The following is a 12815-nucleotide window of genomic DNA, read 5'->3' as shown; positions in this document are numbered from 1 at the left end:
CCCCACTGGACCCTCATCCTCCACTTTCCACATTATGCTTTTGCCTCTTCCACTGCTACCCCCTCCTCTGGCTTTTCATTCTCACCGTCCTTTTGTTATCATCCCACACCCATCCTTTGCCGTGCTGTTGGCTCTGCTATAGTTCTGCCGGTGTGCCGTGCTCTTAGCTTGGCAATACCTCTGCTGGCTACAGCGAGGAACGCAACAGCCGCCGCAGGGTGCGACCCCTCTAGCCTGCCCCACTGGACCCTCATCCTCCACTTTCCACATTATGCTTTTGCCTCTTCCACTGCTACCCCCTCCTCTGGCTTTTCATTCTCACCGTCCTTTTGTTATCATCCCACTCCCATCCTTTGCCCTGCTGTTGGCTCTGCTATAGTTCTGCGGGTGTGCCGTGCTCTTAGCTTGGCAATACCTCAGCTGGCTACAGCGAGGAATGCAACAGCCGCCACAGGGTGCAACCCCTCTAGCCTGCCCCACTCAACCGTCATCCTCCACTTTCCACATTATGCTTTTGCCTCTTCCACTGCTACCCCCTCCTCTGTCTTTTCATTCTCACCGTACTTTTGTTATCATCCCACTCCCATCCTTTGCCGTGCTGTTGCCTCTGCTATAGTTCTGCCGGTGTGCCGTGCTCTTAGCTTCGCAATACCTCAGCTGGCTACAGCGAGGAACGCAACAGCCGCCACAGGGTGCGACCCCTCTAGCCTACCCTCTGGACCCTCATCCTCCACTTTCCACATTATGCTTTTGCCTCTTCCACTGCTACCCCCTCCTCTGCCTTTTCATTCTCACCGTCCTTTTGTTATCATCCCACTCCCATCCTTTGCCATGCTGTTGGCTCTGCTATAGTTCTGCCGGTGTGCAGTGCTCTTAGCTTGGCAATACCTCAGCTGGCTACAGCGAGGAACGCAACAGCCGCCACAGGGTGCGACCCCTCTAGCCTGCCCCACTCTACCCTCATCCTCCACTTTCCACATTATGCTTTTGCCTCTTCCACTGCTACCCCCTCCTCTGCCTTTTCATTCTCACCGTCCTTTTGTTATCATCCCACTCCCATCCTTTGCCGTGCTGTTGGCTCTGCTATAGTTCTGCTGGTGTGCCGTGCTCTTAGCTTGGCAATACCTCAATTGGCTACAGCGAGGAACGCAACAGCCGCCACAGGGTGCGACCCCTCTAGCCTGCCCCACTCTACCCTCATCCTCCACTTTCCACATTATGCTTTTGCCTCTTCCACTGCTACCCCCTCCTCTGCCTTTTCATTCTCACCGTCCTTTTGTTATCATCCCAATCCCATCCTTTGCCGTGCTGTTGGCTCTGCTATAGTTCTGCCGGTGTGCTGTGCTCCTAGCTTGGTAATACCTCTGCTGGCTACAGCGAGGAACGCAACAGACGCCGCAGGGTGCGACCCCTCTAGCCTGCCCCACTGTACCCTCATCCTCCACTTTCCACATAATGCTTTTGCCTCTTCCACTGCTACCCCCTCCTCTGCCTTTTCATTCTCACCGTCCTTTTGTTATCATCCCACTCCCATCCTTTGCCGTGCTGTTGGCTCTGCTATAGTTCTGCCGGTGTGCCGTGCTCTTAGCTTGGCAATACCTCAGCTGGCTACAGCGAGGAACGCAACAGACGCCGCAGGGTGCGACCCCTCTAGCCTGCCCCACTGTACCCTCATCCTCCACTTTCCACATTATGCTTTTGCCTCTTCCACTGCTACCCCCTCCTCTGCCTTTTCATTCTCACCGTCCTTTTGTTATCATCCCACTCCCATCCTTTGCCGTGCTGTTGGCTCTGCTATAGTTCTGCCGGTGTGCCGTGCTCTTAGCTTGGCAATACCTCAGCTGGCTACAGCGAGGAACGCAACAGCCGCCACAGGGTGCAACCCCTCTAGCCTGCCCCACTGTACCGTCATCCTCCACTTTCCACATTATGCTTTTGCCTCTTCCACTGCTACCCCCTCCTCTGCCTTTTCATTCTCACCGTCCTTTCGTTATCATCCCTCTCCCATCCTTTGCCGTGCTGTTGGCTCTGCTATAGTTCTGCCGGTGTGCCGTGCTCTTAGCTTGGCAATACCTCAGCTGGCTACAGCGAGGAACGCAACAGACGCCGCAGGGTGCGACCCCTCTAGCCTGCCCCACTGTACCCTCATCCTCCACTTTCCACATTATGCTTTTGCCTCTTCCACTGCTACCCCCTCCTCTGCCTTTTCATTCTCACCGTCCTTTTGTTATCATCCCACTCCCATCCTTTGCCGTGCTGTTGGCTCTGCTATAGTTCTGCCGGTGTGCCGTGCTCTTAGCTTGGCAATACCTCAGCTGGCTACAGCGAGGAACGCAACAGACGCCGCAGGGTGCGACCCCTCTAGCCTGCCCCACTGTACCCTCATCCTCCACTTTCCACATTATGCTTTTGCCTCTTCCACTGCTACCCCCTCCTCTGCCTTTTCATTCTCACCGTCCTTTCGTTATCATCCCACTCCCATCCTTTGCCGTGCTGTTGGCTCTGCTATAGTTCTGCTGGTGTGCCGTGCTCTTAGCTTGGCAATACCTCAGCTGGCTACAGCGAGGAACGCAACAGCCGCCACAGGGTGCGACCCCTCTAGCCTGCCCCACTGTACCCTCATCCTCCACTTTCCACATTATGCTTTTGTCTCTTCCACCGCTACCCCCTCCTCTGCCTTTTCATTCTCACCGTCCTTTTGTTATCATCCCACTCCCATCCTTTGCCGTGCTGTTGGCTCTGCTATAGTTCTGCCGGTGTGCCGTGCTCTTAGCTTGGCAATACCTCTGCTGGCTACAGCGAGGAACGCAACAGCCCCTGCAGGGTGCGACCCTTCTAGCCTGCCCCACTGGACCCTCATCCTCCACTTTCCACATTATGCTTTTGCCTCTTCCACTGCTACCCCCTCCTCTGCCTTTTCATTCTCACCATCCTTTTGTTATCATCCCACTCCCATCCTTTGCCGTGCTGTTGGCTCTGCTATAGTTCTGCCGGTGTGCCGTGCTCTTAGCTTGGCAATACCTCAGCTGGCTACAGCGAGGAACGCAACAGCCGCCACAGGGTGCGACCCCTCTAGCCTGCCCCACTGTACCCTCATCCTCCACTTTCCACATTATGCTTTTGCCTCTTCCACTGCTACCCCCTCCTCTGCCTTTTCATTCTCACCGTCCTTTTGTTATCATCCCACTCCCATCCTTTGCCGTGCTGTTGGCTCTGCTATAGTTCTGCCGGAGTGCTGTGCTCTTAGCTTGGCAATACCTCTGCTGGCTACAGCGAGGAACGCAACAGACGCCGCAGGGTGCGACCCCTCTAGCCTGCCCCACTGTACCCTCATCCTCCACTTTCCACATTATGCTTTTGCCTCTTCCACTGCTACCCCCTCCTCTGCCTTTTCATTCTCACCGTTCTTTTGTTATCATCCCACTCCCATCCTTTGCCGTGCTGTTGGCTCTGCTATAGTTCTGCCGGTGTGCCGTGCTCTTAGCTTGGCAATACCTCTGCTGGCTACAGCGAGGAACGCAACAGCCCCTGCAGGGTGCGACCCCTTGTATGTCTCTTTCGTGCACCTTGTGCTTGTCACAGAATTTCGTGAATTCTTAATTCTGCATCTGTGGAATTTTGTAGAATCTTCAATTGGCATTCGCGAAATTTAGGATTGTCCACTGCAGAAAATTGGGGGCTTAACAATGACCATGTAGGAATACATAGCATGCACCGAAGAAGCCATGTGCATAGGTGTCCATTGTTGTTTCATAAGTCAGGTCAGCATGAAATCGAAATAATGAAGGACAGGGATGTACTCTAGGGGCACGCATGCACAGAGATGGCTAATTATACCAAGGCTTCATGAAATGAACAAAGGAAGCATATAGTAACGCTCAGAAACATAAGCCAGACACATTTCAGCTTCCTAAAATACAAAATCCGCCACCACACACAAAAAAAAGAGTAAAAGTCCAGCAACTACAAGGTATAAAGTGTCACTAGGAGATAGGTACACAGTTTGGCAGCCAATATGTATGTCAACTCACTCAAGTGGAACAAGAACTGTAAAGGATACGGTAGAGTTGAGATATGGTGATGATATTGTCTTCACCAGCAGTCGCAATATAGCTCTGGGAGACTGAAATCAGAACAAAATGCTTTATCAAAAAAAGTACACAACCTGCCCCTGCTCAATATATTACCAACAGCAAAGAATTTTCCACACACTTCGATCACAGAAGGATCCATACACTTTCAAGGAATACAGGGAGCAGCAGGTGAAACGGGCAAAAGCAGAGTGAGCGAAAGGCTCGTAACTAGGCCTGCGCGAGTAGTAGTTGTTTGGTTCGGAGTGAATTCGAAGCGATTGTCTACGAATAATTTCAAATCAATATTTTGAATACTTCTGGAACACTAAAGAGGTTGAACAGCACACAAAACCTATTTTCAAAATCCTGTATTTTCCTAACACATAAGGACATGATCGGAAAAAAAAAGGGACTGCATTAAAGCTGTGTCGACTTTTGGCTGAGACAGCCATCGGAAACTGGGGGAGTCGACCTACATGCAGAGGCTGCGTTTTTCTTTCTTTCTGGCAACCTGCTGGTTCCAGCAGTAATGGCTGAGTGGAGTATTTTCACCAGCTACTAGTTTCAGCAGCTGCTCGGAATATGCTAATCAACCAGTAGGTGTTGGAACCATTAATGCCCTCGTAGCACTGGAAAATTTAATTCTGTTTGAATAAACCATTCGCACAATGTCCTTTCATTTCATAATATTTCTAAAACCTCAAAAACAAATGTTAAAAGAGTACAGATAAAAAATTTTTGTTCATTTTCTCTGTTTAGAATGATGCACAGCACATTGTAAAACATAAAAAGCCATATGGATTGCACAAACAAGTGGTAAATATTTTTTTATTTAACTTTTTCTTTCATGCTGATTTAGTTTCAGTTTCAGCGACCAAATGTCGACTGTGGCTTGCAAGTCATGTTCAGGTCACGTGAGACTTAAAACCTCCAGTATGGCTGCTGCTTTCTTTGTTTTAATTGACATGAACTTTACGCAAGCCTGCTCAAGAGTTGGAATGGCAAGAAATGATCAAGCAGTGATTATTTTGCAGTTTTTTGTGTGCCTTGCATGAACACATACATGTCTTGTACATCACAGCTGCCACTCAGCCTTTCAAATGAAGGCGAAACGACAAGAGAAAAAAGATTAAATTATAAATTATTCAGCTTCCACGGACGAATTCAATGCTGTGACGTATCGCACCAAAGAAAAAGATATACGTATAAAAACTTAGTTTCTGTACTCCTCTAAGGTAACTTTCTAAACGTTAAGCCCACACAAATATTATAAGAAAGCAGTCACAACTACCATATGGGCACATGCCTAAATATGTCCTCTCATTTGTATTTTCGTACGCCTCAATTGACGCCACTGCTTTGCGCGCAGATCTTCACCATGGCCTGCTTTCTGCCGCACGTGCTCGATCCACACTGTGTTGGAAGCGGGTTGACAGCGCCTCCCCTGAACGCCTCAACGCCTGCCAGAGCAGATTCACCACTGGCCTCTTCCAGCCGTACACCACACACTAATGACCGTCTCCCGATCTGGACTGCCTCTGGCCGCTGCCTTCATTGTCACCCCGGACAACCGCATCACTACGGCCATCACCACTACTTGATAAAAGGCGCACGGAAATCTACTGCCGCCTCCAGTGGGTTTGGCAGAGCAGCCACACTGCCTCACTCCACGCAACTGCTCAGTGTGCAGGTAATGAATCGATACTCCCTGTTCACGTTGTGTACTTCTGTACGCTGCTGTGGCAGTGCTGCCAAGCCCAGGCTTTTGTGCTTTCGCTGCTTATGACTATGCCTGTTTGTTTTTGGACCTGCTTAAGTTATCTGGTGATGCTGCAGAAAACCCGGGACCCGACACCCGTTCTAATGAAGCTCAGGTATCTTCTGACATACTAGCTGCCCTTGATGAGATTCCAAGTGGACAGGCATCTTTGCTGAACGAAGTTAAATGAATTCATGACGAGCTACCACAAAACGAAAAGACATTCGACAACGCCTCGGTTAAATAGAAAATGACTACTCTGTTCTACTCGCAGTGAGGGAAGCCGCTGAAGGCATCCAGACAATCGCCGAGCAAAATGCAAATAGCGTAAATTCACTACTCCAAAGAACTGATGAGGGAGAAGACAGAGCACATCTCTGCAACCTTTTGTTCTTTGGCCATGACGAGAGTGCGGGTCAAACATGGGCACAGGCTGAGAAAATTATCCTTCAGCACAGCAGTATTGATCTGGTTATCAGCATGCAGCCCAGAGATATCGAGCGCACGCACAAATTAGGTGCCTGTCAACCTGACAAAAAAGAACAATTGGTGTGAAATTCACGCATTTCAAAGATCAGGAACGCATTCTGTCATGTGGCAGAAAGCTAAAATGAACTAATTTTAGCATATCCGAGGAATTTTCACCTAACACTCGGCTCACATGTAAACAGCTTTTTTTTCTTTTTCCTCACTACAAAATGTGCATTGTAATTAAGCCCTTGTTCCTTCAATGATTGTAAAAGTGCTGCCTGTATGCTTGTTTGATTGTAAATTGAGTTGCTTGCGTATTTTCTTTTTATTTGCATTTCCTGCTTTTTAGGCTGTGTTTGAGTTGTCTTCCCCTCCCACTGTAACGCCTCATGGCGCTGTGGGTATAGTAATAGCTAAATAAACTCATAGCATTCGGCAAAGGCCAACCCAGTAAATTTAAGCTTCGTCATAATAGACTAGAAACAGACAAAAAGGCATATATTTTGACCATGCTACACAAAACGTCATTCAACACCCAGCGTAGGTACCTGCTAAAAGCCGCCAGAGATTAAGTCATAACTGTCTTTCATTACTATACGCCAAAGCGCAATTCACTTTTTAACCTCACTGATACCACCGATAGTAATATTGTTGTATTAACCGAAACATGGTCGAATTCATCAGTTTTGAATTCTGAATTACTTCCTTGCTCTAACAACTTCGACGTATTCAGACACAATCGTGTGGGTAAACGCGGTGGTGGCGTCCTTATCGCCGCGCATAGCAGCCTACAGTGCACTGCACTCACCACACCCTGCTCTCCTGAGTCCGCTTTGACTTCTCGTGGTGCCGCGTACCCACCCGTGACTATTGCAGCTTTCTACCGGAGATCTGATGCCAACAATTCCTTCATTGGACATTTTCATGATGCACTTAACGATCTAACTAGGTTACACCCCCATTTTCCGACAATAATACTTGGCAACTTCAGTTTCCTTGCTATAACCCGGATAGATGAGACGATAACAACATCGAAACATACCTCCGAAAGTGAATTTGTTAATACTTCTCAAACATTTGGTTTACCGCAAATGGTCGATGTCCCAATCAGGCAAACTCACAAATCTGCTAACATTCTTGACATCATCTTCATGTCACGCCCAGATAACGCCTTGTCGGTTTCACAGCTTCCCATGCTTAGCGATCATGCTACACGCTACATGCCAGTGCCACATCACATGCCCCGGAAAAGTAAAGAAAAAAATAACCACGTACGATAAAGCTGATTACCATAACATTAACGAAGCGCTGACTCAGTTTTGTAACTGGTTTTTGACTGGTTTTCACGAGCACTCTGTAGACACTAACTGGAGACTTTTTAGAAATAAAATGCAGGATCTCATACAGGCTCATGTATCGACAGTCACCGTAGCTGAGAACCCTAGATCCCCATAGTTCAATAACACTCTAAAGCGTCTTTTTAAAAGAAAAGAACGATTATTTCATGTGGCGAGAGGGTCTTGTAGCACAACGCCTTGGAAAAAATATCACGACGCAGAGAAAGCATTTGTTTCCTTGGCAAAATAACAAAGCTATCATTCCATACATTCACCCTGCCTTCCATGCTTAGGAAAAACCATAAAAATTTTGGGAACTTACTAATCCCACTCAATCCAAGCCCTTGTCATTACTCAACCTAGATGGGGCCACAGTTCCAGACTAGGACGCTGCCCAGGTGTTAAATTCAACTTTTTGTGCTGTTTTTACTCGTGACCCTGATACTGCCTTGCCACATTTTCCTCATTTTTATCATCCTTTAATGCCTGACTTAAGACACAAACCCCCTGAAATCAAAACTTACAGAATCATTTAAATTTACTTGATCTGCTGGTGAGGACAGAATTAATGCAAAGATATTAATCGACACGTAGCATGCCTCAAGTATTATCTTATTCCATATTTTTCAGCAGTCCCTTTCATCCGGTTTGGTTCTGCAGGACTGGAAGGTAGGCAAGGCCATTCCCGTTCTGAAAAAAGGCCCTTGACAGTCACCCAGTAACTATCGCCCTACATTTCTCACATGTGTTTGCTCTAAACTAATGGAACATGTAACTCATTCACATGTGGTAAACTTTCTAATGTCTTCTAATTTCTTTCATCCCAACCAACACGGGTTCTGGAAGGTCACTCTTGTAAGACTCAATTAGCATTATTCATTGGATCTTAGTTCTAGCCTTGACAATAACATTACAGTTCATGTCATATTTTATTTTTTATTTCACAATACACAATATTTCACAAAAGGCTTTCGACAAAGTTCCCAACAAACAATTATTTTTAAAACTTTCCTGTCTTAATATTGATCCAAACGTGCATGACTGGATCTGTGATTTCTTGACTAACCGACAGCAATTTGCTTATGCTAATATTACTCCTTTCCCCAGGTCCCCCCGTGCTTTCAGGTCTGCCTCAGGGCACCACCCTCGGTCCCCTGCTCTTTCTAATACAGATAAATGACAATCACTTCAAACATTTCACCTGTCATTCACTTATTTGCTGACAATTGTGTTATTTATCGCCCTATTAGCAATAACGTGGATGCTTGTGGCCTCCATGCTAACCTTTTATGAATTGAATATTGATGTAAAACCTAGTTAACGCATTTAAACTTTAATAAAACTTCGTCATTTCTTTTTATAGGCAACGCTTTTATCCAATACCTGCCTATGTACTATGTGGCACCATTATTTCTCCCACATCAGTATGCATGTATTTCGGAATTAACATAACACGTGATCTTTCTTGGTGCACCTATATTACGATTACTAACAAAGCTAATTGCATCGTGTCTTACTTATGACGTAGTTTACCATTACCATTAGTGTAGCCACCATAGCAGCTCAGTGGTTATGTTGTTTGGCTGCTGGCCCGAAAGGCGCGGGTTCGATCCCGGCCGCATCGGCTGAATTTTGATGGAGGCGAAATTCTAGAGACCCATGTACTGTGTGATATCAGTGCATGTTAAAGAGCCCCAGGTGGTTGAAATTTCCGGAGCCCTCCACTACGGCGTCTCTCATAGCCTGAGTCGCTTTGGGACATTAAAACCCCATAAACCAAACCAGTTTACCATTACCTTCTTTTTCTGTTAAATCTCTCACCTATACAATGTTAGTTCGTCCCAAGTTGGTATATATATGAACAGTCTGGGACCCTCACATTTCTTAACTGACTAAAGAATCAGTTCAAAACCACGCAGCTAGATTCATCCACTCGGATTACTCATATCACTCTAATGTCATTGCCAAGAAATCTAAAGGTAACCTACCTGGCCTCGAGATATGGCGCAAAATCTACAGACTGAGCCTGTTTCACAAATGTTATCGCTTATTCCTCGCAGATTTTGAACCAGCTCACCACGTCTCCCTTCGTACCAGAATTAGCAGAAAGCCAGTAAACGCCCTGCTGGAACCAGTGCAACTAGCAGAAAACCAGCATAGAAACCCGTACATACCAGAACAAATTCTCACCTGGGAGCTGCAGCTGGGGTGTGAGACCTGTCTGTGGCACCTCCCACTGCTTGGTAATTGCGATTGTGTCATTGCACAGCTGTTGCTTTTAAGCGGAGACTCCATGGACACCTGCTAGGTGTACGCACCTCGCGCCTACGTGACCACCCCGGGTCAGGCGTCGGAACGAGGCATACACGTGCCTCGAGCTAGCTCCTTCTCGGGATAACACCAGAGTGCTTGATTAGCAAATTTCACGCAGATAAGAGCAGCAGCTGCAGTCAGCTAGCTCAGAATTGTCCCGCGGAAGTCAAGGGAGCTGCGCACCGCAGGAAGCGCAAGCACGGACGCCTGGCACGTACAGATCTGGGTGCTGCCCTCTGCGCCTGCTCGCGTTTGCTGCTGCGCACATGTGCGGATGGACCGGCTCGCGGGCACGTGGCTCATACGCCTAGGAAGTGTCCAATGCAGTCAGGGCTTTGCATGTGCACGCGTCGCGGTGCCATCCCGGAAAAAGTACGCTGAACCCAAACGACACGAAGCAAGTGTTCCAGAAACGTGATTCGCTTAATTGATACAAACACCTGGATATCGAAGACCAAACATTTGGATGCAATCAAATATCAAATACTTTATTATTCTATCAAATATTCGCACAGGCCTACTCATTATCACCAAGGAATCATTTTCAATCTCATTTCATGTACAGGCTTTCACTTGTGTAGAGGAATTTACAAGGTTGGCCTAGCTGGTGCAGCCCTGCCAACTGATCACTCCGGGCACGACAACCCACAAACGCCAGCCGGCAGAAAGTAGCTGCCTCTGCTAACACCCATTTCTGCTCGTTTTATCAACATACTATGGTTTGGTTTATGGGGTTTAACGTCCCAAAGCGACTAAGGCTATGAGAGACGCCGTAGTGGAGGGCTCCGGAAATTTCGACCACCTGGGGTTCTTTAACATGCACTGACATCGCACAGCACACGGGCCTCTAGAATTTCGCCTCCAAAGAAATTCAACCGCCGCGGCCGGGATCGATGTTCTGTTGCCACACACAGAACATTCTTCTTACAGACCCGTTTCCACATGCAGGGGGGAGAGCACATCATCAAAATGGGCACGCTCAAATACAACAAGCTGAGAGCCCGAGGCATTTCAGGCCATGCTTTGAGAGAGATATAGGGGGTACTGACTGCGTGAGACAGCTGCCCACAACACAGCTGCAGCTCCAAGCTGTTACAAACACCAATGGAGATGAGAGGAGCTGGTGAGGAAACACTTCCTTAAAGGGGCCTGCAACGCTATTCAATAGAGTTGCAGTATGCCTGGGATGTTCCTTCAAGGACACCGCTTCAAGAATATCCTCAATTTTCTTAATGCATCTTATAGAAGGTTCATTTATCTGCAGCCAAAATTTGAATATCAGCCTCTTCAGACATTTCCTGACCCTCCTGTCCATATTTGCACACTCAAGAGCAGGTGCGCTCCTGTATTGGCTCAGCCCCCCAGCTGGACTGCCCACACATTGGCACGACGCTGCTGACTGGCTGCAGGCACGGTAGCTGCGTGACCTCTCAAAGAATCTAACCAGCAGCCGCCGACATATGCAGATAAGCGACACGGAGGACGTTTGAAAAGCAGCCGGAAAGGGCTCGCCAACTTTTGAGCACAATTGAGGGTTGTCTGCTGCATGCACAAGCATTATTTGGCTCAGATGTTCATGACAGCACAGCAATTGGGTGAGTCTGTATAATGAGCTCAGAAAGCGTTGCAGGGGCCCCTTTCATCTCGAGGCACCCGTGGTCAAGCATTCTGATGAAAGTTGTAGCCTTTTCTGTGACAAAGGCTCTTTTGCCCAAACATGTCCCAAATTATGTGTAACTTGCAAGGCTGCCTTCAACACACTGTTGCTCCTGCTAGGCTAAAGGAAACCTCTCCAGGTTCAAAAACACACACTCTTGGCTACTCTCAATTCCTTGCTTTCTCTTTTCCACTGTCCCAGCTAACTCCATGCAATACCGTGAACAACAGCCCAGTGTGAGATTTATATTTTGTAAACCAGGTGCAACAACAGTGAATGCATTTGTTGTAAAACACGAGGAGGTCGAACACTGTCTGGGGAACCTCCCGTGAACAATGCCAAACTGCACATGCCCCAAAAGAAGGGAGCACACTGTGCATCATTGTGCCTTGCCTGTTCCCATTAAGTAAATCACCGGCTTGCCCATCAACACCTGCTTGGTGCTGTGGAATGCTAGTCAGTAATTCTTTTTGACTAAACAGCAATCCTTCAACTGACCAGCTTGTCGGACAGCCCCAAGGTCTGATAAAAATACTCCACGTCTTTTCATCAGCCTCTTACCCAATCAGAGGGAGACACAATTCTGCTCCGAGTGTTGACCCAGCTGCCAACAAGTGAGGTTACTGCCAGCGACCTACCAAGACACGCCGAGAAGGCACTCACCCCCGGACGCATTCTCCTCGGTGAAGAGCAAGCAAATGGCCGCAATCTTCTTCCGGTGCAGGGGTGCCTGCAGGCGCACATGACGAGCAACGTCGCAATCAGTAAATCACTTACCACTACAAGTAGGCTGCACTCCTGGACACAGCAAACACATTAGTCAGCATTTAAATCCCCGTCTCTCCCCAACTTGAGAGGCGGAGAAAAAAAAAAAAACTTCTGCCCTGAGTTTTGTAGTTTTAACCGATGTCACAGTTACACTTTCCATTCTCTGACAAGCTACTTTCCATTAATCCAAAATCATGACAGAATCAGATGGCTGACTGAATGATGCCTTTACTTTCAATGTATAGAACGGTAGCATTTATGTCCGTAATGTTTAACTCCACCCCTATCTCATTTGTTCTGCTAAAGCAGTTAACTACTGATTTTTGCAGCAAGATAGAACAAATTTATTTCAATTTGAAAAAAAAAAAGCTTGAACTTTACTTTCAGGCAGGATGCTAGTCCAAAGCTTAAATGCTTGTGCCTGGCTGCACAAAAAG

The 12815-nt window shown here is 47.4% G+C and overlaps 1 protein-coding gene across 4 annotated transcripts in view; it reads right to left on the bottom strand.

Moving 5' to 3' along the window:
- LOC149326311 (tRNA (34-2'-O)-methyltransferase regulator WDR6) overlaps window positions 1-12815 on the bottom strand; it is a 194460-nt gene that overhangs the window by 116745 nt on the left and 64900 nt on the right. For all 4 annotated transcript variants that reach the window (XR_016286457.1, XR_016286458.1, XM_089564005.1 and 1 more), the window contains exons 16-17: window positions 12274-12340; window positions 4061-4123 (exon numbers count right to left, since the gene is read on the bottom strand). Coding sequence is in view for 2 of the 4 variants with exons in the window: in XM_089564005.1 (XP_089420131.1) it covers window positions 4061-4123; window positions 12274-12340 (130 nt within the window). In the remaining 2 variants the exon portion in view is untranslated. The remainder of the gene's footprint in view (window positions 1-4060; window positions 4124-12273; window positions 12341-12815) is intronic.

The sequence above is a fragment of the Amblyomma mixtum genome, chromosome 10 (genome assembly GCF_055824585.1).
Source record: "Amblyomma mixtum isolate Tamu chromosome 10, ASM5582458v1, whole genome shotgun sequence".
NCBI classification, from domain to species: Eukaryota; Metazoa; Arthropoda; class Arachnida; order Ixodida; family Ixodidae; genus Amblyomma; species Amblyomma mixtum.
The sequence above is the reverse complement of the archived record's forward strand: the minus strand, read 5'-3'. Positions and strand labels throughout refer to the sequence as shown.